This window comes from Brassica oleracea, chromosome C9, assembly GCF_000695525.1.
Source record: "Brassica oleracea var. oleracea cultivar TO1000 chromosome C9, BOL, whole genome shotgun sequence".
NCBI classification, from domain to species: Eukaryota; Viridiplantae; Streptophyta; class Magnoliopsida; order Brassicales; family Brassicaceae; genus Brassica; species Brassica oleracea.
The window spans coordinates 53,607,375-53,635,176 of NC_027756.1; the positions used below are offsets into that span (position 1 = coordinate 53,607,375).

The 27,802-nt window shown below is 36.7% G+C and overlaps 4 protein-coding genes across 5 annotated transcripts; 3 read left to right on the forward strand and 1 right to left on the reverse strand.

Moving 5' to 3' along the window:
- The first annotated feature begins 1,752 nt into the window (after positions 1–1,752).
- LOC106318302 lies at positions 1,753–6,854 on the forward strand. 2 transcript variants are annotated; one of them, XM_013756215.1, is made up of 4 exons: positions 1,753–2,263; positions 2,369–4,087; positions 4,124–6,564; positions 6,644–6,854. In XM_013756215.1, the coding sequence occupies exons 1-3, from the start codon at positions 2,021–2,023 to the stop codon at positions 6,536–6,538; spliced, it is 4,377 nt and encodes a 1,458-aa protein (XP_013611669.1). In that variant the 5' UTR covers positions 1,753–2,020; the 3' UTR covers positions 6,539–6,564; positions 6,644–6,854. The 2 variants fall into 2 exon arrangements, with proteins under 2 accessions (XP_013611669.1, XP_013611668.1); XM_013756214.1 differs by having other exon boundaries at positions 2,369–6,564.
- Positions 6,855–9,928: 3,074 nt separating this feature from the next.
- On the reverse strand, positions 9,929–10,444 carry LOC106315363 (uncharacterized protein YpeP-like). Its single transcript, XM_013753093.1, has one exon. The coding sequence runs from the start codon at positions 10,442–10,444 to the stop codon at positions 9,929–9,931; it is 516 nt and encodes a 171-aa protein (XP_013608547.1).
- Positions 10,445–11,820: 1,376 nt separating this feature from the next.
- On the forward strand, positions 11,821–12,654 carry LOC106317575 (probable F-box protein At5g04010). Its single transcript, XM_013755369.1, has one exon. The coding sequence runs from the start codon at positions 11,821–11,823 to the stop codon at positions 12,652–12,654; it is 834 nt and encodes a 277-aa protein (XP_013610823.1).
- A 545-nt stretch (positions 12,655–13,199) lies between these two features.
- Positions 13,200–14,594, forward strand: LOC106316177. The gene is made up of 3 exons (XM_013754044.1): positions 13,200–13,285; positions 13,506–13,567; positions 13,941–14,594. The coding sequence occupies exons 2-3, from the start codon at positions 13,534–13,536 to the stop codon at positions 14,261–14,263; spliced, it is 357 nt and encodes a 118-aa protein (XP_013609498.1). The 5' UTR covers positions 13,200–13,285; positions 13,506–13,533; the 3' UTR covers positions 14,264–14,594.
- The last annotated feature ends 13,208 nt before the right edge of the window (positions 14,595–27,802 follow it).

A 27,802-nucleotide genomic window follows, 5' to 3' on the forward strand; every position in this document is an offset into this window, starting at 1 on the left:
TCCGGATCAAATTTACCTGACTATTAGTGTTGTTGTAATATTTAAATTGTTGTAATAGTTATGTCTTCATGTAAAATTTTAAAAGCTTTTTTGTTGTAAGTTTATTTTGTATTGTTATTGTATAAATCTAGTTTTAAAATATTTTTAATCTTTTTTTAAAGTTTTATTTAATTTTATATGTAAAACTTAAATTTATAAAAAAAATTGAAATTTTAATGAGATATAAAATTTTAAGGATTAATACGATAATCTAAAAATATTTAAGAATTATAAATGTAATTTGTAATTGTATCGACCAAAATGTAAATAAAAATATGAAACTTCAAATTTGAAGTTTTAAAGTTCCTTTTTGGAAAGACAAAAACTTCATACTTAAAATTATAGAGTGTGTTTTGGAGATGCTCTTAGTGTTCTTAGTTTCAACTGGTTAATCTTATGGACTTGTATCGAGGAATAGAGACATAACTTTCGTATGTATTAATTATGAACATGTTATAATCTAAGGAACTGGAATATATAACAAGTAAAAACTAACTTGAAGAATATCTGCTGATCTATTCTATATGTCTATGCAACATGCATGTTATTAATCCAAAAGTATTAGAGAATGTTAAATTATATTAAACCATGGAGGTTATTAAATCTATGAGATATTATGCTTCATTTAATAAACGTGATTATTAAACATCACTTAAATACTTGTAAGTAAAACAATGAGAATATATTGAGTGTGATCTTCATCGGGTGATCCATAAACATGGCAAAGTAATTCTGACTGTGCGGTTTATATATTACTAAAAGATTATCTTATTTTTTACTCATCCACCGTTGATAGTGACTTGAATTTATAACAATCGGCCGATCAAAGCGGTGATCTCGGCCGAGGGATTTTGAAGTCACATGGTATAGGTGTCATGAAACACATGTTTCAAAGGGTCCCACATTTACGCGTTCTTGTTTTATTTATTTGTATATTCGTTAGATCTCACTACCTTTCTGGACCTGGTTGCTAAACCATATAAAATGATGGCAAGTAAAAGGTTGATTTACTTGGAATCTAGAGCATTTGAAACTTTAGAAGATTATTTTTAAAGTGAAACACGGCAGAGTAGAGTAGCATCACAACACAACTCAGTGATTTCTGAAATTCGTTACTATTTACAGTATCCTCTCAAGTCTCGATAACATATAAATTCCATGCTTTATTTTTAGTCAACTACGTGTGTCTCTGTCTCACACAATATCGCTTTAATTGAAATATATGAATAAATATGGAACTAACAACCACATTCATTGCCCAATTAATTCTCAACGTCAATTATTTTTGTCTATCAGCAACAAGTTAATGAAGACAGACAGATATTTTATGCATCGTGTTGTTTTTTTTTTCTCTATTTCATTCATGTTTTTTTTTCAGTTTATTAGTCAATGAACGCTCTTTCTTCTATGATTTATTATCAAAAAATAAAAAACTGATGTGCAACCCCTTAATTAAGTCCCCGGATGTTTAACTAAGTAATTGACAAATAAACTCTTAAAATGTTACAAAATAAATTTATTTCTATAATTAATTATTAATAAATTGTTTTATACTGAATAATTTATACGTTTTCATATAAACTAGTTATGCAATTTAGTAAAAATAATTTAAGTTTCAAAAAAAAAAGAAAAATAAACATTTTGTACTATAAAAGAGTTTGACTTCGTGGCTTATATAATTTACTCTCCGTCCGTCGCGTAAGAAAGCGAAATAAAATTTATCAACAACACCGAAGAAGATGAAGACGGTGGAATAATAAAATTCAATTTCGACGACTCTCATCAATCATCATCTCCCAAGAGTGTTCAAACACGAATGAAACCAAATATTGTTTTTTAAAAAAAGGTTATGATCTTTGACGAACAGAGAGAAAGAATCGTACCAATGCCAAATGCGTAAATTCTGATTATCAAAAAAAAACAGAGAGATTTGCGCTAAAGAATCATTAAAGGTCGAGACTTTAGACGACGACAAGAGAGAATGTCGAACCCGATGCTGTCGGAGAAATGGGAGAGCTCAAGTAAAACTACCAGAAGAGAGCTCAAAAGGAGAGAGAGGAAGACGTGGAAGAAACCCATCAGGATTTCTAAATTGCCCAGTTTCACATCCGATCAGATTCCGGTCATCTTCTCCGGCTACACCGCCGAGTCTGAAGACTCCTCTTCCTCCGACATGTCTGACGATTCCATCGCTTACTCCACTAAATCATCTGAGGTTGACCAGGCAAGTTCTGTCTTATTCTCTGTTCTTGTCGGAATCAAAGAGATCACTAAAGATGTAAGTTAGAATCTGAGATCTGTAAAGTTGAATACTTTTTTTTTATTTTAGGTTGAGGAAAGTTCAAAATCTGTGAGGAGGATGAAGAGTATTAAGGTTCTTAGGAGACAGTCAACGAGGAAAGGAGGAGGACTGATGAAGATGAGATCTATGAAGCGTGTGACTTCACATTCGAGACATACCCTGATGAAGAAAAAGAATCTTGATTTGATTTCCAGGGAGGAGTTAGGAGGGTTGCTAGAGCCTCATTACTTGAGGCCAACGAGCTCTTCAGCTTCCAAGAACGTTCAGAAGAATCTCCAAGCGGCTAGGTTGAAGAGGATGACGAGTTTGAGATACAAAGGGCTCCTCAAGGCTACTTGCTCTTCAGCTATGAAAGGCTCTTCTAAGAAGAGTGATGATGTGTGTAACTATAGGTATTGTTCTCTGCACGGTCGGCCTCATAGCCACGCTGCGGATGATGAGAGCGGTGTTGTTCATGTTCCGTCTTTGAAGCGGTTTGTGTCGATGAGGAGGAAGTTTGTGAAGAGGCAGAAGAGCGTGAACCGGCGTTTGGTGCTGTTGAAGCGGAGTTTGAGTAGGAAGAGAGGGTCTGCTGATCAAGAATCAGAGCAGGTGGCTGATGGTGATGATAATAATGCAGGTGGAGGAATCAATCAAGAGGTTGTTGAAGAAGAGGTTTCTAGCTGGGAGAACTGTGGAAGTGAATCAGAATCGAATAGAAGATCTACTGAGACTGTTGATGATAATGGGAATGGAGGAATGGATTCTATGGAGACTCTTGCATCAGCTGGAAGAGAATGTGTTATTCAGGAAACTAAACCGGAAGTTATGGATGATTCAGATGAGGAAACTGTGACGGGTCTGGATCATGATGATGTGAAGGTGAAGAGTGAAGAAACTGTGGGAGATAATGAGGAAGTTTGCAGTGAACTGCGAGAAGAGGATGGAAAGAAAACTGGAAATATATGGAATGGTGAAGAATCTAAACCGGAGATTATGGATGATTCAGATGGAAGAACTGATAAAGATTGTAAGGAAGCTAACATGACAGGTCTTGATTATTATAATGGGGAGTTTGAGGGAACTAAAAGTGTGGAAGATGATGATGTTGAAGATGAAAAGAATACAGAAGATGTATGGAACGATACTGTTACTCTTGTTAAGCAAGCCTTTGATGAAATACTTGCTGAAATAACCGATGATGATGACTCGTCTGATGATGCTTTAGAGGGTGAATTGGCGAATGAATATGATGATGTTGCAGATGATTCAAGTGCTATTGAAGGAAGGGACACACATTTGACTGTAATTGTTTCTACTTCTCATATGGAAGAAGGATCTGATCACAGAAGAGGTGCTAAGAAGTGGAGTTTCTTGAAAAGAGTAATCCTTCTCAAGAGGTTTCTCAAGTCGCTGGATCGAAAAGAGAGGCGCAAGCGTTCTGACGCTGAAGAGAATGAGACAATAATGCGGTTGAGAAGAGAGTTGGTTGGAGAGAGGAAGAATGCAGAGGAATGGATGCTTGATCATGCTCTTAGGCAAGTCATTAAGACTCTTGCTCCACGTCAGAGAAGAAAAGTGAAACATCTTGTCAAAGCTTTTGAATCTTTGATTCCTATGAATGGTAGCTCTAGAGGTCATGGTGGTCTTGGAAGCCCTGGAAGAGAAGGGAAGGAAACAGAGAACTCGCAAACGATCTTGAGAGACATTGATGACACTACTGATCTACCAGAAGTTTTATCAGGAAAGGATCTTGAAGAAACAAACTTAACTAGAGAAGTAAAGGATCTTGAAGAAAAAAAGTTAACTAGAGAAGTTTCATCATCTCTTTCTCTTGGTATGAAATCTGATGAAGATGTGGAAACAATAGAAGATTCAAGTTCAAGTCATCAACCTGCTGTGGAGGAAGTATTAGATGAGTTGGCTTCAGGTTCATCCATAGAAGAAAAGGTTGAGAAGACAGGAGATTCAACTATAGAAGAAAAAGAAGAGAAGACAGGAGATTCTGAAAAGAAAAATCTTTCTACATGGAGGAACCTTATACAGAAGCACATGGTTTCAGGAGACAATGAAGAGAGAAAACTTGATGAAGCTGAGCAAGAAGATTACAGGTGGTCCTATGGAACTAATCAGATGGCAGGTACTGAAGATCATGGTGATGCTGCTGCTGCAACTATTAAATCGTTTCAGAAAGCATTTGAAATGATTCTCTCGGAGATCCCTGACGATGAAGAGATTGTTTCGGAATCTTCAGCTAACTCTGTTAAAGAGGAGAAAGAAGAGAATAAAAGAAGAAGCTGGAACAGCCTGAGAAAGGTGATACTCTTGAAAAGATTTGTGAAAAGCTTGGAGAAAGTAAATGTTTTCAATCCGAGGAAGCTGCGGAATCTACCTGTTGTTAATTCTAAACCAGAGGAGGCAGAGAATGTATTACTAAGAAGACATCGATCAACAATGGAGGAGGGAATAAGAACAGATGGAGAGGAATGGATGCTGGATTATGCTATGAGGCAAGCTTTATCGAGATTGGCTCCTGTAGAGAGAAAGAAAGTAGAACTCCTTGTGCAGGCCTTTGATACAGTTCTTGATGGCCATGAGACTCTTAAACAAACCAAGAGCACTGACACAACTGTCAAAGAAGAAACACTGAGAGTAGAGGAAGATAGTGAAGTCAGCAAAGATGAGCAGAGGATCAAAAATGTCTTTTCAAGATTCCAAGTCTATCAAAAGGACTTGAAACAAGAAGAAGAAGATGTTGATGATACTCCCAAGAACAACGTTGAAGCTGACACAGAAGGAACACTGAGAGCAGAGAAAGACGAGCAGAAGATTGCAAATGTCTTCTCAAAGTTTCAGGTGCATCAAAAGGACTCGAAAGGAGAAGAGGAAGTTGATTCTACGCCGAGGAAGTCCAGCAGTTTACTTCCTCCCATAGGAAACGGTAAACAGCGAATCGTGGTTGAGAAAGAGAAAGATTCAAGAATGTGGAAGCTCATCTACAAACACATGGTAACAGAGAAAGAAGAAGAAACTAGTTCAGTTGATGGTGAATGTGATGACGAAACTGCTAATCTTCAGATTGATGCTAGAAGAAGCGGAACGGTTACACTCGTTAGAGAAGCTCTTGAGAAGATTCTCTCTGAGATCCCAGACAACTCCTCTGATGATCAGTCCATAGACAGTGCTACTGATCAAGAACTAATGGAAAGAAACTCTCAAGTAAGTGAAGAGTCTTCTATGACCTCAAAACCAAAGAAAGGATGGAACAATGTGAAGAAAGTCATTCTACTAAAGAGATTTGTCAGCGATTTAAGTAGACTCAGCCCCAAGACGCCTCGGTTCTTGCCTTGGGAGCCTGATCCAGAAACTGAAAAGATCCGTCTGAGGCATCAGGAGATTGGAGGGAAGAGAAACTCAGAGGAGTGGATGCTTGATTATGCTCTGAGACAAGCTATATCGACTTTACCGCCTTCTCAGAGGAGGAAAGTCTCTCTTCTTGCACAAGCTTTCGACACTATAAGCTTTTCTTCCACTCCAGGCTCGGCAGCAACGTCAAGGAACATCTCTCGTCAGTCCAGCCTTTCTTCTATTGTGACGGTTCAAAGTGAGAATGAAGGTAATGCTGAGATCCTTAGAGGTAAACTGAGAAAACTACAAGAGGATCTCAAAGAGACTGCCAAAGTTGATGGTGATTTGGAGGAGAAACAAGAGTGCTCGAGCTTGTGGAGGTTGTTATGCAAACAGATGGAAGACAACGAGAGAAACCAAACATTGCCAAAAGAAGAACAAGAGTCAGAGGAAGACACAAGTGTGGATGGTGAGAAGATGGAAGTTTACAAAACCGAAGCAGTGGAACTGTTAGGAGAAGTCATAGACGGAATCTCTCTTGAAGAGAGTCAAAAGGGTGAGGCCTCACAAGTGAAGATTAACAGGTGGAGCAGCCTCAAAAAGGCGATGCAGCTCAGGAAATTCGTCAAAGCGTTAGAGAATGTGAGGAAGTTCAACCCAAGAGAGCCTCGGTTCTTGCCGTTGGACCCAGGGGTTGAAGCGGAAAGAGTGAACCTTAGGCATCAAGAAACTCGAAACAAGAGAAACGGGGACGAGTGGATGGTCGATAACTCGCTTCAAGAAGTTGTTTCCAAGCTTACACCAGCTCGGAGAGATAAAGTTAAGTTATTGGTTCAAGCTTTTGAGTCACTTTCGGCTACAGGGAACTGAGGCAAACGATATCACTTGTTGCACGGGTAAAACAAAGTTTCATAACACTATAATCTTTACTTGGTTTTTTCTACTTTTTTTGATAATTTCTATATAAATTTACAGCTACGGACCATGAAGAACAAGATTGACAAGACTAAAGACTTATTAATTGTCCTTGCAATGATCTCTACTCTTTTTTGTTCTTGCAATGACAATTCATTATGTTGACATTTCATGTAATGTGTGTACAAAAGGTATTATACTGTTATTATTCAAAGGAGTTGAATTACAAAGTTCTCCAAAAAAATTTATGATTGCGGGAAATGTTTGATGTTATGCATAATTGTTTCTATATATACTAGGGGTGGCGCGGGGACGTTAGCATAACCGAAATTGTGGAATTACAAAGTGTCGATGGTGATGGTTTGTAGAGTTTGAATATAGATGTAAAGGTTGTAGAAGTGTTAGGAGTTGTTTTAAGAGAAGAGGATTGGTGTATTTTCTATTATTATGCTTAGTGCAGATGTGGAAAGTGTGTAATATTCGATGGGGGAAAATTATTGATTTAGAAGAAAACGTAGCATTGACATTAGGTGAACTTTTTGTAACTATTAAACATGAGAAACAGTTATAAGCGGATGGAGTACATTGGAGTAATGCGGTTTTAAAAAACATGGAATAGAGAAAATCTTGAAATGTCTTGAAGAAGCAATGCATAGCAAATGAGAAATATAAAGAAACGGAAGCAGAGTTCGGTTCACATTGTTTTCATTTGGAAACATTACTCAATTGATTATTTGGGACCATCTTTGTCCGCTTCATTTGTTGACGTATAGGTGGCAGCAGCGGAAGTTGATGATTCCCCATATTCCATTTTTCTTTTTTTGTTGTTGCATTGATGGTTAAAATATGTAGAGTGGTGTATAAGTTAGTGTAAAAAATATGAGACATATGTAAACGTTTAGATTAGTTAATACTATAATACCTCCTTGTTAGGAATGACGCTCATTTCAGAGAAGGTGAAGGTAGGGCCGTTGTCTGTTAAATTGTCTGTCGTCACATTTACATGATAAATAAATTTTTGGCCTTCAAGTTCTGCAATACATTTTGGGAGTCTATTGCGTAGAAGACGATTCACCTGAAGTACGGTATAGGTTTTAGTGAGTATTAGAGTTTGCAGAAAAAGTGGATTGTAAGAAATGCAAACCTCATCATCAAGTAAAGTTGCTGCATCTTGTTTAGTGAGCTTCATCATCTCCTTGTCGAGCACCAAGAAAGTGGCATAATTTTCACCATCATCGACCAATAATTCAACCTTGTACATGTATTAGACGATCATATGTATGATCAGAATCTAGAAAAGACTGTCTATTTTATGGAAAGGCATTGTTAGTTTCTAACCTCACAACAGTGGTGGCATTGGTATCATGACACTGGTCGCAGGGGTGAGATGTGGCTGAGTTTCCAACTTCTTTACCACAGTGAGTGCAAGAGACATAGTACCAGCCCTTTTGTGCGACACCCTCAACAGTCTGAGCTATGCAAGTAAAATAAGCTTCATGTGTAATAAGAGACTGTGAATATGGAGCTCCATTTATTAAAATATGAAAAGGTTCAGAGATTTAAGACGTTGGTGACAGTGTATTACAAACCTGGCTAGAAAAGTTGGAGAGGAACTTGCTGAGATCTCCCGTTGGGCTAAGTTCTTTGGTAGTGATCAATGTTTCTGCGTTGAGACTTGGTAAGTCCTCACCTACTGCATCGCTAAGACTGGAGTCAATGCTGTGATTAATTTATTGGGCAGACAGCGTAATTTTATATAATTTGGTTATATTAAAATACTTGTACCTCATCGTGAACTCTGTGATTGCAGCGAGATTGTTTCCGAAATAAAACTTGGTGGCAGCGGTGGAGTGGAGGTACAGGTGATCTGATGAAAGGATAATTATAGTGTCTTCACTAATGGAATCTAAGTTACAAAAATATATTATTAAGTTACCTCCTTTTTTGTGGGTTTAGACTTGTGATCACCATGACAGAGTTTGTGCTCTCCCCTGAATTTAGAAGACCCTTAAACCTAGCAGCAGCTTCGTCCAGTAAGGACAAGTACCCTTCGACGTTTCTGTAGATTATTGTGAAGGGAATAAAGTAAGCAGATGAAATTTTTAAGCTAATGTGTCTAATTTTAGTACTTACGGAGCAATCAGGAACCGAATGAGAATTCACCTTGCTTCTTAATGTTTCTGGAGTCCCAAAAACGCAGGAGGCGAGCCACGAGGAACTGAGCAGATCGACCCAGGCGGAGATCGTCGAACGATGTCGGGGCAAAAACGGCGGGAGCGGAGGAAGCCATCTTTGAGAGAATCTTTGGAAGCTGAAGGAAGAAATTTTAACTGAGAGTGATTGCAAGCGATCCCCACAGCCTCATCCATCTCCTATTTATAGAATAAAGAATCATCAGACGAAGAATACCGAAATGTTACAGAGTTTAGTGTAATTAAGACAACATTTAAAGAATACATCGAAGGTGGAGGAAGGCAAAGAGATGAGAATGGTTGGCTTTACAAAACAACAGAAACAAAATCGGCGACTTGAACAATGGAAGAAGGAAAGGATGATACCCTAGAACAAAACGCATCGTTTTCTTTCAATTATACCCATCGATTATTCAATAACACATGCCCAACCCCAACTAACAGCCCATACAATATAGAAACAGATATAGTAACAATAAGAAACATAACACATGAGTCCAACCCAAAACCATATAATCAAACCAAACCTACTTCAATCGGACCAAACAACGAATCACCCTTCCAAATAAACCAGGAAAACACGCGGGATCCACAGACAATAAAAGAAATCTGACGTGGACCCTCTAGGAAGAGAGGAAAGTCCCTCATTATATATATATATGATGAAGTAAGCACTAACCTTGGTGATGGTTGAGTTTGGAAGATAGGTATAGCTGGCTTTGTACATGTATTATTGAAATAGTTAGGGACATGTTTGGCGGTGATGCTAATTTTGGTGAAGATCGAATTTGGAAGATATGTTTAGCTGGCTTGTACTTTTATTATTGAGATACCTAGGGAGTTTGCTTTTGTAAGAAAATAATATTTCAAAACGACTTTTCACTATAATTTTTAATAAAAAACTTTTTTGAAAAGAGATTTTATATTACTTTGTTGATGATGAAAACTTGTGTTCTTTCAAACTCAATTCATTATGTTGACAATACATGTAATGTGTGTAGAAAAAGGTAATTATACTGTTATTATTCAAAGGGTTGAAGTACAAAGTTCTCCAAATTTTTTATATATATTAACAGTATCCAAATAAATATAAATATACAGTGTTATAAACTTTTTTTTTTTGAACACTAATGCATTAATTTCATAAAGAGTTTTACATGCAGTTGAAGAAGTTAAACAGAGCCTTCTTAGCAAGATTGTCCGCTGCAACATTGTCTTTGCGAGAAATAAACGAGAAAACAGAGGTGGAGAGATAACAAGTTAAGTTGTGGATGTCCTGAAGGATTCCATAAAGTCCCTTGATTTGGTCTCTTCCGTTGATTGCCCTGATTAGTATCTGGGCGTCCGATCTGATTGCGATGTTGATATGGCCATGACCTCGAGCTTGTAAGAGTGCTTCACGGATGGCAAGCGCCTCTGCCATGATTGGAGAGCTCACCCATTCTTCTGTTCCACTTCCTTGTCGAAACGGCTTCCCATTGACATCATAGAAGATCCAAGCAATTCCAGCCGTTTTTGTCTCCTCCTTCCAGGCTGCATCCGTGTTGATGATGATGGTTGATGTTGGTTGTATCTCCGGGTCTGTCTGAAGTTCTATTGCTCGGTGTACCTCTTGTTGTGCTTGTTGCCATTCTCTAGCGTCAGTGGTTGCTTTTGTCAGTGTGGCCATTCCATCGAATTCTCTGTTCTGGAAGATCCTCTGGTTCCTAGTTAACCATATGGTCCAAACAATCCATGGGAACAAGGAGACGAGGTGTACGCCAGTTAGAGGCAAGTTGAACCTTTAAATTCACCACTCCTTTTATTACCAATCAAAATACCACCTAGATTAATAATAAAATAGATTAATTTTATTTTTAAAAAAATTGAAATAATTGAAAAAAAACAATAACGCCAATTTTATTGATGGTAACGCCACTAACTAAACCCTAAACCCTAAATCCAAATCCTAAACCCTAAACCCAAATCGTAAATCCTAAACCCAAACCCTATATCCTAAATCCAAATCCTAAACTCAAATCTTAAACCCAAATCCTAAACCCAAATCCTAATTCCCTAAACCTAAACCGTAAACCCTAAACCCAAACTCTATATCCTAAACTCAATTCATAGACTCTAAACTCAAACAATATATCCAAACCTAATCCCTACACCCTAAACTCAAATCGTAAACCCTGAACCCAAATCCCATATCATAAAGGTTTGGATTAATGTTGATGTTGTTTCTTTAGGGTTTAAGATTTGAGTTTAGAATCTAGGTTTGGGTTTAGGATCTAGAGTTTGAGTTTAAGGTCTAGAGTTTGAGTTTAGAGTGTACGGTTTGGATTTATGGTTTAGGATTTAGTTCAATATATAGGGTTTGAGTTTAGGGTTAAGACTTTGGGTTTAGAATTTAGGGTTTAGAGTTTAGATTTAAAGTTTAGGGTTTAGAATTTAAGATTTAGTGTTTAGTTAGTGGCGTTAGCGTCATTAAAATGAGTTTCATTATTTTTTTTCAAATATTTTAGATTTTTTAAGAAAAAAATAATATATTTTATTATTAACATATATGACATTTTGATTGGTAATAGGAAGGGAGGTGAATTTAAAAGTTCACTTTAGGGGTGAACCTAAGTTTTGTTCTTTGACAGATGTATCCCCACAACATCCGTATTATTTTTGCAGCTTCAGTATACAAACAGCTACATAAGCAATTACTCATTAATTAATCAGGCTTATGTATCATATTGGTTTATGATTATGAATATTTTTTGATGTGATTAAATGATGCATTCGTAACTAAAATTTATTGTTTTTAATGGAGTATAATATATGAAAAATTGGGAAATCAATCTATTAAAAAATCTATTTATTTTTTATTTTTTTTTAAATTACCGATTTATATTCGTTTTATCCTTTTTTCTTTAATATGGAAAAGAATACACCGTCTGCTTTTTTTACGCGTTATGGAGTCGTTTTGGGTTAAATCTAAAGAGCTATAAATAGGGATCTTCAGTAACACTTTAGCTGAATCAACACTAAACAAGTGCATTAGAAAAATCACACATGTCTCTCTCTACATCCGTCGTTGTTGCATGTGTATTGTCCACTTCCACCGCCGTGAAACGCAAACGCGAAGACGAGATCCCTCGAGATAAACCCATGCCTATGGCTATGCTAAAAGAAAACGACGAGCAACCGCCTCCTCCATCTTGGGAGGTTCTAAACGCTATTAGCTATTACATGGACCCTGAGACTCTCGCTGTCGCCTCTTGCGTCTCGACCACGTGGCTAAAGTGTTTTTCCTCGGAGAATCTATGGAAGACCATCATGACCGCGCGGTCCTCGCAACGCTCTTGTCCATACGAGATTGCCTTGGAACACACGGAAGGGGGCATCATCTCGTACAAACGCCTCGTCTCCGCCGTTGAAAGAGACGCTAAACGTAGACGCAAAGGTCAGCCCGAGGAAGCCGTCAAGATATCACTCTCTGATCTCAGCTTCATCATCCACGTGTCAACTAGAACAAAGAAAGCGTCGGTTTACAAAAAGGGTAAAGATCTCGTGTTTGGTCCTAACGACAAGTTCCAGATTGAAGTCGACGTAAGCAAGGCCGGTATCACTGCCGGGGAAGATGACGTGAGAGTGACGTGGCAGATTATGTACAAGGAGAAGTTCTTCACGGTGGCAGATACTGCAAGATCGTTGGACATGAAGTATGGGTGGTTCGTTGATAAGCTCGAGTATAAAGATAACCGTAAGCTGGTAGGCGACGTTAAGACGACTTTTAAGGAGGATGTTCTTGAGAAAATTGGGTTTGCGATAGTAGACTCGGATGGTTGGGGGTCTCTGTTAGTTGACGGGTTTTTGAGGTATCTTCAGCAGTTTTTGTTGGAATAAATAATAGTCTCGATGGAGTAGATCAGTACAAGAAGTGACTTCTTAGAAGTCTCAAATAGACGGTTTAGGAAGTTATTTTAATGTTGTTGTAGTTCTCTCTTTTGCTATGTACTCTATAACTAGTAAAGTTCAATAAGCTATACACTTCCCTCTTGAAAGAAAAACTATATAATATGAAACAGAAAAGAGTATTCATTAAGCTCGATTTGTTTTGGTGTGTGAGACTGCATGACGACGATTGTAGAAAGCTCCGACTCCATAATTAAGAGTTACTGTTTCTAGTAAGAATGGTGGCAGGCATTGCCGAAAGTGATCTAATCCATTTGTTTATCCAAAGCAAAAACTTCAAGAAGATTACAGTTCCAAGAAATATATGTCCCGACACAAACACACATATAAAATAGAATATAATACTGTCCGAATTTGTTCTGTAAGAATACGTCATCAAAACTAGACGCTCTGCGGAGGACACGTGTACTATAACCAGCTACTGAGACGCCACATCACACGGCGTGTCTTCTCTCATTCAACAAAAAGAGATTTTTTTTTCAACTTTCCCAAAAATAAAAGCAAGAGAAACAGAACCAAGAGAGAATATTATTTGCTCTTCTTCTGTGTATTGTTTGACAGGGTAAGTGATCTTGACACTCTCATGCCCAGCTTGTTTTTGTTTTATGATTTATGTTTTTCTTCAGAATTATAAATCTCCTGTTGCAATCTTGATTTCTTAGATTAGGGTTTATTAGTAGATCGGTACACGATTTGTGTTTATCTTCTTCTGCTCTTAATATTCTTTTCTGTGTGTTGTCATACGTAAACTTTCTACACCCTTACTTGAATCTTCGTGACAGTTCCCAGATTTTCAGACAGTCGAACCACATGAATCAAATTGACTCGGATGTCGACTCTAATGGTACGACCCCATCTACTTCTTTTACTCATTTCTTTGTGAAGTGTTTGATGTAATTACCTAGCGGAAGGAATAAAGACTTGTTATGATTTATGATAAAAAAAAATTCTTACATGTTAGTATCTGATCGCTCTTAACTGTCTGGTTTAAGATTACTTGACGTTGCATTCTTGTTAGATTACTCTGTATACTTGCCTTGTAACAAGTCCCTAGTTAGCTTGTGTCCCCTCTGATTATACATTAAACACATCATATCTTTGTTTGTAAAATAACTAGTTCGTGTATGTTCCTGACTAATCACACAATACCGGTTATGGTGGGATATTTAGAGGTAGAAACCAGAAAATAAAAAGACAGACTAATCATTCCGAGATAGGTGCTGGTAAAGGAAAAGAGCCGAGGGTAATATCTCCGGGAGGATCCAAGACCGAAGAGAAGCAAAGTCAGGGTGTTACTAATCAGATTGACAAGGGTCAAGATGGTAGACAGCAGCCTCATGGAGAAGTGAACATGGAAGCTTCCATATCAGAAGAAGATGTGATAAGAGCTGGAGGTTTTGGTGCTAAAGACGACATTGGAAGCTTCCTTCCCGTGGCAAGTGATTCGACTGACTTTGAAGAATCACTCCGCTCTGCACGTGACTACGAAGAAGCTCAAGAGGAGGTTCAAAGACCTGGTCTTGGCTGGCCTAAAGAGTAAAATCTTGTCCTCGTTGGCTTCAATGCTTTGCTTGTTTAGTTCTTGTTCGGTCGATAGTTACGTATGATGATGGCAAAGCTGGATTGATTCAAAGTAGAGAACTCACTGGTTCTTGCTCTGCGCCTCTGCTTTTGCCAGAACGTTAACTTTTTGTCATAACTAAAATTATATGCCACAAGTTATATGCTATAAGTTGGAAGAATTATGGAAACTACTTTCTTTAATGTAGTAGTCAAATATTGTTCATAGTTGTGTATTTGTTTTCAAGGTAAGTGTTTGGAACGTAAAGAGAGAGAGAGAGTATAACTATATGTTTGTGTTCATACCAAAAAAAAAAAAAACTATTCCCTCCGTATCAATTTAAGTGATGTTTACAGATTTTAATTTTGTTTCATATTATGTGATGTTTTTATTATTCTAGATAAAATTTAATTTCATTAAAAAATTGTGACCAATTATAAAATATTGTATCTTTTTCTTATCGGTTAAACTAATTTTGTTTAATGTTACTTTTATATAAGCAAGATAAACTACATAAAATTTTGTATTTTCTTAATTTTTGCGTAAAAATTTTAAACACCGACTAAAATGATACAGATGGAGTATATGTTTGTGTTTTAAAACGAGAGAAGTGAAAAACGAGGTACTGAAAGCTGACTACTCCCTTTATTGCACACTATTATTGACGGAAAGAGTCGGTCACTGTAGAAAAGGATTAAAGATTATGTAGAGTGGTAATAGTTATCTCTTAGTGAATGGATAATCTTCGTAATTTTTCCCTGATAGACATAATCTTTTTTTATAAGTCATACAAATGGCGTATTCTAATACTATAGATGTATTTTCGAAATGTCATAGTAGAAAACGGTTTTGTAAATAAATCAGCTTAACTATTACAAGAATTGTAGTCATTTTTTGATTTTTTTTTTCGAATTCTTGTATGTATGAACATAATTTATACTATAAAGAATATGATGAGCATGAACATACTATTCCATCTTAGGAAGTTCTAGACGCTCTTAGCTATTACTTGGAGCCTGAGACTCCCCGTAGCCTCTTGCGTCTCTTGCGTCTCAACAACGTGGCTAAAGCGTTTTTCCTAGGAAAATCCATGGAAGTATATCATGATCACACGGTCCTCACAACGTTTTTCTCCATATAAGATCGTCTTGAAACACACAGAAATGATTAACCAGACATCTAGTTAGACGGCTCTGATCATTGATTCAGCTACAATGCCAAATCAGTATTCGATCTGGTTTTCAAAATATTGAATCTATGTGAATATTATTATCCAAAACAAAGCTTTACAAAAGTGTACAGTTGCAAAACAGCTCTATATGTTTAAGTCATCAGAACTAGACGCTCTGTGAAGGACGTGTACAATAACAGCTACAGAGACGCCACATCATCACACATCGTGTCTTCTCATCCCAGAAAGAGTTTTATTTCTTTTTTTTTTTTTTTTTTTTTTTTGTTATATACATAGGATCAAAATTTTAATAGCCTTTGTGAAGGAAAAAAGAAAAATGGATTCTCATCTCCTCCAGAACCATACTTCCATTGCTTTCTCGTGCTTCCACCCTGGTCTGCGTAGCGACGAGATTCTGTTCCTAACCAGCTTATCTATGTAGAGAATCAGAAGAGAAGCTGGCTTTGGAGGCTCTCCCACGCGTCGCGCATTCCTCTCAAACCAAATGGCATAGACCAAAGCTTGGAAACAGTATCTAAACAGAAAGGTCAGGGTTCTGTTCTGCAGTCCAGTTTCCAGCTTCCTAATCAGACGACTCCACTTGCTCGAAACTCCCAAGCCTGCCAAGTCTTTGATAGTTCCTCGCCAAACTACCTCAGAGTACGTACATTCGAAAAACAGGTGGTCTCTGGTTTCTGCAGCAGATTTGCAGAGCCAGCAAGTAGACATAGCTTGAGGGTTCCACTTCAGCAAACGATCACCCGTTGACAATCTATTATGGACCGCGATCCATGTAATGAAAGAGTATTTTGGAGTAGCTTCCGGGAACCAAACTCCTTTACTCCAAGGGACCGTCGGGGTGTGAGTGCGTATGAGGAGCCATGTTTGAGAGGTAGAAAACTCAGAACGGTAGTCTCCATTCACTCTCTTCCAAAGACATAAATCCTCCTCCTGACTAAGACCAATATCCCTGAGCGTAGTTATCTCCTGCTCAATACTCCTTAGTACATCAGTCCTGCGCCTCCGACATCTATAGGACTGAACTGCCCTTTCCACAGTGGCATTGATCGGAATTCCTAAGTCAATGCAACCTCGATCTCCAGTCAAATCAATCAGCTTGCCCAGCGAAGACCATTCATCATACCAGAAGGAAGTCGTTGAGCCATTTCGAATATCTACTCTTGCTAGCTGCGAGGCAAGTGGTCGAAGCTTTAGCAGTTTCTTCCACATCCACGAGCCTAGAGAGCTTGTGTCTTTTACATTCCAGAAGGGCCCTTCTCTTATGAGATATCTGTGAATCCATTGAACCCACAGAGTTGATCTGGCCGAGAGTATACGCCAAATCAGTTTTAGACATGAGACCTTATTTGCTTCCTCTAATGATCTCAGCCCTAAACCTCCCTCCTCTTTCGGGGTGCAGACATCAGCCCAAGCTATCTTGGCTTTCTGAGTAGATAGAACAGGCCCTGACCAGAGAAACGCTGAGCAGATGCTGTTTATTTCTTGAATACACTGATTGGAGAGGCGAAACGCTGACATCCAGAAGTTTATCAAGCTGTAGATAACCGATCCAATCAACTGTACCCTTCCCGCAAAGGTTAGATGCCTTGCTGTCCAGGAACTGATCTTTGATCTAATTCTTGCAAGCAGAGGCGAGTAATCAGTTACTGACATTTTCTTCGACATCAGCGGAAGACCGAGATATCTAACCGGTAGGGAACCAGCTTCGAAAGGGAACTGCTCAAGGATGGCAACACTCACATCTTCTGTTACCCCAGCCATATAAAGAGTAGACTTCGTTAGACTAATATTCAGTCCCGACATCTTCGCAAACTCTTTAAAAACCTCAAGAATACCTTCAATCGATCTTTGCTTCCCGTCTGAGAAGACAAGAACATCATCAGCAAAGCTGAGATGCGTGAGACTTAGTTCCTGGCAATATGGATGATATCCAATGCGCTTCTCTTGCGCTGCCTTATCAAGAAGCTTAGACAGCACTTGCATACAGATCACAAATAAGCACGGCGAGAGAGAACATCCCTGGCGAAGACCCCTCTTACTATTAAAGTAACCCGCTAACTCCCCGTTGATTTGAATGGAGAAGGATGCCAATTCAATACACTTCTTGATCCATAATATGAATTTCTCCGGTACGTTCATAGCTGAGAGGGCGGAGAGCAAGAAAGGCCACTGCACTGAGTCAAATGCCTTCGAGATGTCAATCTTGACGGCACATCTTGCTGAGACGGTCTCCTTGTGATAACTCTTTACCAGCTCAGACGCCAAGAGAACATTCTCCATGAGAAGCCGGTCTTTGACAAAAGCGGACTGGTTTGAAGATATAACAGACGGGAGTATCTTTTTCAGTCGGTTAGCCAGTATCTTCGAGATTACCTTATAGATCACGTTACAGCATGATATGGGTCGGTAGTCCTTCATGGATATGGCATCGTCATTCTTGGGAATAAGCGCCAAAATTGTAGAGTTAATTCCTTTGGGAAGGAAACCTTTGTCAAAGAAGGACTGCACTGCATTGGTGAAATCGCCGCCAGTAATAGCCCATGTGGCTTTGAAGAACTCACTGGTGAAACCATCCGGGCCCGGGGATTTGTCAGCGGCCATACCAAAGAGGACCTTCCTGATCTCTTCTGCTGGAACCTCTCCTATCAGCATATTACTGTCTTCTTCCCCACATTCAAAATTCAAGAGAGGCTTTAATTCGTCCATGCTTACTTCACTGAGATCAGGAGGGACATGCGTTAAGAAGTTGCAGAAGTGCTCCACTGCTTCTTTTTTAATATCCTCCTGATTGTCCGCAATAGAACCATCCGCTCTCTTGATCTCTCGGATTGAATTTCGAACCTCCCTAACTTTGGCGGCTCTATGAAAGGTTTTGTTATTTCCATCCTCAACTCCTAGCCAGTGAATCTTTGCTTTTTGCTTCAGAACTTTTCCTTCCAAATGAGACAGAAACGACCATCTCTCCATTGCAACTGATTCATCCTCCATATTACCTTGAGACGGGTCATCTAGCGTTTTAGTCTGACACTCGCATAACTTGGAATATGCTTCCTTCGTCTTACTCGAGATATCCCCAACTTTCTCTTTACTCAGACTCTTCAGCCTTGGTTTTAAAGCCTTCAGTTTTTTTGATAACCTGAAGAGAGCAGATGTAGAGTTAAACAGTGGCTCAGTTCCAGACCAATAATCCTCAACCAATGGTAGAAACTCCGGCATATCCACCACCGCGTTGATGAATTTGAAAGGCTTCATCGGTTTCATAGTCCCCGTTTGAATAGATATCCTACACCGCTGATGGTCAGAACAGCCTCCAGCTTCGAAGACACAGTAAGCTTGGGGAAACCTCCGTACCCAGACCTCATTCATCAAAGTTCTGTCAATCTTTTTACATATTACTCCATTATCCCTTTTATTGCTCCACGTGAATCTCGGGCCCTGATAAGACATATCCATAAGAGAGCAATATTTTACCACTTCTTGGAAATCTCTCATCCCCGCAGAATCATGAGAAACTGTATGATCAGAGTGCTCCACCCCACTCAGAATCTCGTTGAAATCTCCAAATACAATCCATGGAGATTTTTGGAAAAAAGGAGAATCCTGATGAGCCTTTATATCTCTCCACAACTCTTTCCTCTCCTCTGCCAAATTGAATCCGTAGACGAAAGAACAGAAGATCTCCTCTGCCATTCCTTCCAAAAGAATCGAACATGTGATCATCTGTGCACTTTGGAAAAAAGGAGTGACTCTCATCGTCGGGCTCCATATAATCCAAATTCTTCCCAGTCGATGATGGCCATAATTTGTTATAGCAGACCAGTTTGGAAAGACCGACTCCAAAATCCTTTTAGCTTTGTTTTCTTTCACCCGTGTCTCTATCAAACACCCAAATTGAAACCCACACTTCCTCACCCATTCTTTAACTACTTTATGTTTAGCCAATTTGTTGAAACCCCTGATATTCCAGAAGAAACCAGACATTATTGATGACGACGGTTTTTCTTTTTATTCAGCTCGCCTGGACCGAGATCCTGCGTCTTCTGAACAGACATATCCCCCAAGTACTTGTGCTTCAATTTTGAGTCTCTAGGAAGGGACTGGCGTTGAGCCGTTGCTTCCTTCTCCTTAATTTCCACTCCTTCAGAGGTTTTCACATCCTCTGTATGAAGATCAGAATTTTCTCCCTCTCTATCGGTAATTTCTCCCTCCTCTTCGGCACTCAAAACTGAGAACCGTGAGTTGGTGAGTAGAGAATCCTGAGCCACGTCTAACACTTTACTTCTTGTAGCCGAAGATCGACTTGCTTTCGCAGGCGAGACATCCAACCACTTATTTTCCCCCTAATCTTTGATATCTTCTTGTAACACTACTGCAGTCTCAGAAACCGTATCGCTCAAACCATTTTCCAGGACCTTGGCTTCATCCACTCCCACGACCACTTGATCCTGAACATTTTCCTGAACAAGACTTTTGTCTCCCTGTTCTTCCTCTGTCTGACTTTCTACCGTCTCATTTCCCTCTTCCGAACTCTCGTTTAGCTTTTCAGCCATTTTTAGAATGTTTTCCAAGTTTTGCTTCTCTACCTCTGTGGCTTTTCCCTCCATCCCAACACTTTCTTTCCTTCCTTGTACTTCCACGTCTTTCTGCACTTCCGGGACTTCCCCTTGCTTCTCTCTGTTTGTAGGGCAAACTGTGTGACCCCACTTCCCACAGGTAAGGCACTTTGATGGTAGCCACGGGTAAGTGTATTCCACCAAAATGTCTTGACCCTGAATATTAAAGTTCATCTTACTTGGCAAATCTTTGGTTAGGTCCGCTTTCACAAAAATCTTCGCTACCGCCAAGTTCAAACACTGAGCTGTTTCTGGATGAAGCCTCACCGGACTGCCAACAGGGCTGGCTACAAAGCTAAGGCCTTGCCAGGAAAACATGTTCAAAGGCACATTTTTCAGATGTACCCACATTGGAATTGATTGCGCCGGGGCCTTTTCCTTCCCTGCCACCGGCGACCACTTCGTTACAATCACCGGAACGCCCGCGAGATTCCACATTCCTCTCCGGAGAATTCTGTTTCTGTCTGCTTGATTCATAATCCTGAACTTCATCGTGGTTTCGTTCACCTCAAACACATCAATCATTTTTGCTTTGTCGTTTAGAACCCAGATCTTGTTGACAATCGCGTGAATTTTGGCGATATGCGGCGCAGTATCAAGAAATTTTCCCACCAAGAAATCTTCCCATAACGGGGCGACATCCTTCGTAATCTCCTCCGGTACTACAATCGACCCCACTCCATCCTTCATCGTCACCTCAACGTCGTATTTCTTCAAGACTTTCTGACCCTGAACAGCTCCAACCCACGAGCCTTTCATTCCCCCAAAACCAGAAACTGAACCCGTCGCCGCACCTGGAGAGACCGGAGCCCTTCCCTGAGAAGCCAGAACACCCACATCTCCTATCGGAACCACCGCTAACGGCGCCGGCGAAGCCATGCCGAAAGACGCGATTTTTGAAACCCTAGTCGCCTGTTTTTTCTCCAGAGCAAAACGGTGCGTTTAGAGAGCCTCTATGATCTTTTTCAGTTTAAAGAGTTTTATTTCATCTTTCCCAAAATTAAAGAAGGAGAAACAGAACCAAAAAAAAGATATTTGATCTTCTTCTGTATTGTCTTAAAAGGGTAAGTGATCTTCACTCTCTCATCACGAGTTTGTTTTTCTTCGGAAGACTTGTTGATGCACCTGTGGTTTAACTTAGAAAATAATGTCTAGTAAAAAAAAACAGAGTTCCAACTAACTCAGATATCTTCAGAGGCATGTAATCGGCCACAATTAGCTTTCTGATTTAAGATTACATGACGTTCCATTTATTTGTAGATTGCTCTGTAGTTCGCTTATGTATTAGGCTATTCAATAAGTAACGGTTCGCGTAGCCTCTGATTATGAAAGTGTTGGCAATACTAAAGGAGAGGTGGCTCTTCCGGAACATGGAGTCAGAGGTGGACGAGGACCACATAGTAATGAGTTTCCTATGGACCACACGGTATTAACACATAGATTCTGAGAAAAATTCAAAAAATATAACAATATTTTTAATGCATAGTTGAATCATGTACTAATATATGATGATGGTGAAAGAAGTTTGAAACCTTTATTAACTCCATTTCTTTAGAGAATAGCGATTTTATAAACTTTAGTCCTTTAATTTAGGGACTATATGAAGTTTTACTAAATTAATTTATCAAACAAATTTGAACGATGTTCATGTACCATGAAAGATAGTTTAACAAACATTAATACAAATGTAGAATGTGGTTAAAGAATTTTAATGAACACTAAAGATTATATGCTTCAGTATATAAAGCATTTACCGAAAATTCAATATTTTTGTAGGAGAAAATTTCAAAAAATATGAAAATTTTGTTCTAATGCATAGTTGCATCATTCACTAACATATGATGATGTTCAAAGAGGGTTTGGAGCCTTTGGTGTCTCCGTTTTTCAAGAAAATAACAATTTATAGTGGTTATTCTACTGATTTAGGGGGTATTATGAAGTTTTACTAAATAAATTGATAAAAAATATAATGATTTTCATATACCATGAAAGAGAGTTTAACATACATTAATACAAATGTAGAATGTGGTTAGAAATTTTCAAACAACACTAAAAAGTTTAGGCTTCAATATATAGAGCCTTTAACGTAAAACTCAAAATTTTCATAGGGGTTAACACATAGATTATGAGAAAAATTCAAAAAATATAACAACATTGTTTTAATGCATAATTGAATCATGTATGTACTAATATATGATGATGGTCAAAGATTTTTAGAATCTTTGTTGTCTCAATTTCGCTAGAGAATATCGATTTTATAATGGTTAGTCCACTAATTTAGGGAGTATATGAAGTTTTACTAAATTAATTTATTATAAAAATTTGAACGATGCTAATATACCATGAAAGAAAGTTTAGCAAACATTAATAAAAATGTAGAATTTGGTTAAAAACATTTAAACAACACTAAAGATTGTAAGCTTCAGTATATAAAGCATTTACCGAAAACTCAATATTTTCGTACGGGTTAACACATAGATTTTGAGAAAAATTCAAAAAGTATGAAAATATTATTTTAATGCATAGTTGCATCCTGCACTAACATACGATGATGTTCAAAGAGGGTTTGGAGCCTTTGTATTATCCGTTTTTCAAGAAAATATCAATTTTATAGTGGTTATTCTACCGATTTAGGGAGTATTATGAAGTTTTACTAAATTAATTGATAAAAAAAATTATAACGATTCCCATATATCATGAAAGAGAGTTTAACATACATTAATACAAATGTATAATGTGGTTAGAAATTATTTAACAACACTAAAAAGTTTAGGCTTCAGTATATATAGCATTTAACGTAAAACTCAATATTTTCGTAGGAGTTTATACATAGAATTTGAAAAAATTCAAAAATATAAAAATATTGTTTTAATGCATAGTTGAATCTTAAACTAACATATGATGGTCAAAGAGGCTTGAAACCTTTGTTGTCTATGTTTCTCTAGAAAATAGTGATTTTATATTGGCTAGTCCAACGATTTAAAGAGTATTATGAAGTTTTACTAAATTAATTGATAAAAAATTAAAACGATTCTCATGCACAATGAAAGAGAGTTTAACATACATTAATACAAATGTAGAATGTGGTTAGAAATTTTAAAACAACACTAAAACGTATATGCTTTAGTATATAGTGTGTTTAACATAAAACTCAATATATTCGTAGCGATTTATACATAGATTTGGAATTTTTTTTAAAAAATATGACAGTATTTTTTAATGGATAGTTGCATCCTACACTAACATATGATGATGTTCAAAGAAGTTTGGAGCCTTTGTTGTCTCCGTTTTTCAAGAAAATAGCGATTTTAGAGTGGTTATTTCACCGATTTAGGGAATATTACGAAGTTTTACTAAATTAATTGATAAAAAAATTTAAAAATTTCAATATAAGATGAAATATAGTTTAACATACATTAATACAAATGTAGAATGTGGTTAAAAATTTAAAACAACACTAAAGATTATATGCTTCAGTATATAAAGTATTTACTGAAAACTCAATAGTTTCGTAAGGGTTAACACATAGATTTAAAAAAAAATCAAAAATATGACAATGTTGTTTTAATGCACAGTTGAATCATGTACTAACATATGATGATGGTCGAAGAGATTTGGAACCTTTATTGTGTTTGTTTCTATAAAAATTGCAATTTTATACTGGTTAGTCCACTGATTTAGGATTCAGAGTACTTGTAGTAATGCTCCGTTGAATCGGTATGTGGTGTTGTCATGTGGCTGGTCCTCGGATTTAGACAGATGTAAGGTGAATGGTTTCTATTCTCAGGCTTTTTCTATCAGGGTAAGAAAAAATATCAGCAGTGTTGGCGCGGACACTGGTCTTATTGGCAGTAATTCATGTAGTGTTGCATCTTCGGGTGCAGATGCTTCAATGGGCGTAATGTTGATAAATATGTATACATATGTACAATTGCCTCGTATCTCTGTGGTTTCATTTTGACGCACACTTTACAGGTGGAGATGGTCTTTTTGGCTTTCAAGTTATGGAAATGAATGCTACAAAGTCAAAGAAGGTCGGGGAGAGTTAAAGTTAGTATCTATATAATCTATTATATATTAATTGTGAAACATTACCACCTTTTTTTTTGTAGCTACGTGTCATTAATAGATGATTTTTATAATCTTTAGAGAAATATATTGGTTCATCTAAATATATAGTAAGTTTTTTATTAAATTAACTATAAATACATTATTAATGTGTTTCATTATTTCTTTAAATAAAATTACGGAATTGCCTAATATGGCTAAAATATATATCACAATCAATGATTTTGAATAATAAAGATTTGATACAAATAACTGTATCTTATATTATATTTTCTAAAATTTTAAACTATTAAAAGAAATTAAACAATCATATTAACCATATAATAAAAATTTAGATTTTCTTATATGCTATATTTGAATTTTTTAAAACGAGTATAAATTACTAAAAGTGTTAAAAATCTCACATTCAATTTTGTGATCCATGGTTTAAAATTTTTGTTATGACATGATACAAATGATTACAATATCTTATAAGTCTAAAGTCTCATTTAATAAGTATTAAGATTAAAATATAATATATATATATATCATTTTATCTATATGCCATATAAAAATATAAAAATATTTTAATTTTAGATTTTACTTTGAAAAAAAAGTTTTTGATAAAAAAAATTTGAAAAAGTCTTGACAAATTAACTTTTTTAAATATTATAAATTACTTAAACTGTTAATCTCACAATGAAAATTTTGTTATCAGTAATTTAAAGTTTTTGCTATAACAGATACAAATGATAAAAAAACATATGATTAGAAAGCATCATATGATAGATATTAATATTAAAATATACTATATATGTTAATATCATTTAAATTTAATTATATACCATATCAAATAGAAAATATATTTTTTGGATTAATAAAATTTATTTATATGTTCACACCAACTTAATTATATAAGTAATAGTTATTGATATTTTTAATTATTCAATATATGTTTATTTTTTCATAATATGTTCAAAAACATATAATACATAAAATAATTTATATATATATATATAATGTTCATCCCGCGCATGGCGCAGATCTTAACCTAGTTCGTTTGTAATTAGGATTTCCCTATATAGATTGATTTATCTTGAGATTGAGCAGAGATTGGATTTGTGTTTAGCTTCTTGTTTAGTAAGTCTCTCACTCACTCAAATGATACCTTATGTATTTACTAAGTACAGTAGAACCTCTATAAATTAATAATGTTGGGATTTTGAATTTTTATTAATTTATAAAGATATTAATTTACAAAAGTTTTCTTATTTAGATTTCTTATTTTAAAATATATTTATTCTAAGAAAAAAATATATTTGATTTTAGTGTATAGACATTAGTTGTTATTTTTTAAAATTTGACATTTATATGATTTTTGTTATATTATTTGATGTATGTAATATATATTTTACATATAATATTACTAAATCTCATCGAAAATATATTAAGTGTTAAGAAAATATAAAGATAATTCCATTGTGAATATAAAACAAACAATATAATAATAGGTTCTTACTTATATAAAATATGTATACATATAAATTATTAATTTATAATTTTAATGAGACCATATATTTACATAGAATTTCCTACAAAAATATTATCTTATTATTTTATCGATTTGTATCAAATTTTGAACCGGTCCAAATTGGGACCGGCAAAATTTATTAATTTAAAGAGATTATTAATTTATCGAGTATTAATTTATAGAGATTCTACTGTATAGTTCAATACAAATAGCTTTTGTAGACTGTAATCTCCGAAGCGAGTTAAAATTTTATTAATTGGTTTGTGAGAGGTTTTTGTATGGATTTTAGATTCTTAGAAACCTAAGACCATGATTAACCTCAGTCTCTTAACTAGGGTTCTTATCTTCGGATAAGAGATGATTCTTAGATTTTCTTAGATTTTAACTAAGAAAAACTAAGAGCCGTCTCTTAGATAAGAGATATTATAAGAACCGTCTCTTAGCCGAAAAGTGTAAAAAAAAATGTCAAATCATGAGTTAAGAACCCCGACTAAGAGACCGGGGTTAATCATACTCTAACTGAATATTACTACTTCTAACTTTACATGTCTACCTCATTATATTGACCCATGGATATCAAGGTTTAGCTTGCTCTTTTTTTGGACTTGTAATCGATTTTTTATTATGATCTCAATTCATTTCTAGGCAGAGACTAAAGTACTCAAGGGGCAACATGCCAACATGAGGACCTGGAAAGTTATTTGGAGGCCATAGCTCAACTCAGAAAAGTTATTCGTTATTTTAGCAGCAACAAAAGCTTTAAGAATAGTAATGGAGTCCTTAACCATGCAAATAGCTTGCTGGCCAAAGCTCAGTCCAAACTGGAAGAGGAGTTTAAACAGTTGGAAAAAAAAACAGTTGCTAGTTTCTTACAGGTTTGTGCTTCTCTTTCTAAACGCATAAGACAGTGGTTGGACTGAAGTCAGTTAGAAAAGTGAAGTTGTTGTATGCTAATACACCCACTTCCACTGTAGTTAATGGCAAGAGAGTGGCTAAGTTAGCCAGAACCATTCCACGTGGTGGTGGAGGAGCTAAACCGGCGCTAAGGAGTAAAGATTCCTTGAAGAGTAAGAAGGAAGATACAAATGCGTATGATGAAGTAGATGGCTTCTATGATCCCATTGCAAGGGAAATTCTCTGCCATAGATGCCATTTCACTTTAAAGAACACTCCAACTAAAGATGAGCCCTCTAAAGATTCCCCTGTAGAGCCAAGTCATGTTAAAGAAGGCTGTTTAGATGAATTGGCTTCTGATTTTTCCAGCTCAAGCTATATATGAGAGCTCTCATGAGATCAGTGCTAATGCAGAAGAGACCAAACTAGACAAGTTAAGAAGGTGGATGTGATGAATCCAGAGACCTTTCAGGGTTCACTAAGGTTTGGGTTTGAATTCGGTAGTGAACCCCCAGTGAAACCTGTTGAGGAAGATACTCTATCAGTAAAAGAAGTAGAACAGAAAGGTTCTGCCTACTTGTCGGAACATAATGTGGAGATTGGTTCTTTCAGGCCTCATATGTCTAAAGATGGGAAGCTATTCAGCATATAAGGGCACAACACGGGATAGGTTCATTGGGACTTAGACATTTCAACCTTCTGGTCTGCAATTGGTACAGTAAACGGTACGTTCCGGAATGTGCTTGATGATGGATCCATTTTTGCAAAGATTGGCGAACTGATGATGGCTAAATTTTTCTATATTCCCATACCCTATAACTTCCTCAAGGGAGTATTCCGCATCAAGCTTCTTAAGGGCTTTCTCCATTAGATTTTTGAGAGGATAAAATACGTAATCATCGTCAACATCATAGAACGTGTTCTCAAAATCAAGAAAAGCAAAGAAGCCTTTTCCCTTTTGGCGTTCGTTTGGCTTCAACTAATGAGTCATTAAAAAGCTCCTTCTCTTCTTTGGCTAGAAGAGTAGCCGGGGAAGGTTTCCATTTGTGATTCTTGCCCTAATTGCTAAGTCTCTCTATATCAATTTGCTCCAAGTCTACTCTGGCTCAAACTTTGTATATGGGCATGTCTATTTAAATCACCCTCAACGTAAATACCCAACTTGGTTTCCTATTTTTTTTTTTTTTTTTTTAAATGGGGGCCAAGACTTTTCATAACTTGAGCTAGAGGTTTTTTTTTTT

Bases quoted from the DNA above. Each gene is read 5' to 3' on its own strand.
- LOC106318302 (XM_013756214.1), top strand. From the start codon at position 2,021: ATGTCGAACCCGATGCTGTCGGAGAAATGGGAGAGCTCAAGTAAAACT. The intron at 2,264-2,368 runs GCAAGTTCTGTC...TTTTTATTTTAG, and splicing joins AATCATCTGAGGTTGACCAG to GTTGAGGAAAGTTCAAAATC.
- LOC106315363 (XM_013753093.1), bottom strand. From the start codon at position 10,444: ATGGCCACACTGACAAAAGCAACCACTGACGCTAGAGAATGGCAACAA.
- LOC106317575 (XM_013755369.1), top strand. From the start codon at position 11,821: ATGTCTCTCTCTACATCCGTCGTTGTTGCATGTGTATTGTCCACTTCC.
- LOC106316177 (XM_013754044.1), top strand. From the start codon at position 13,534: ATGAATCAAATTGACTCGGATGTCGACTCTAATG. The intron at 13,568-13,940 runs GTACGACCCCAT...ATTCCGAGATAG, and splicing joins CTCGGATGTCGACTCTAATG to GTGCTGGTAAAGGAAAAGAG.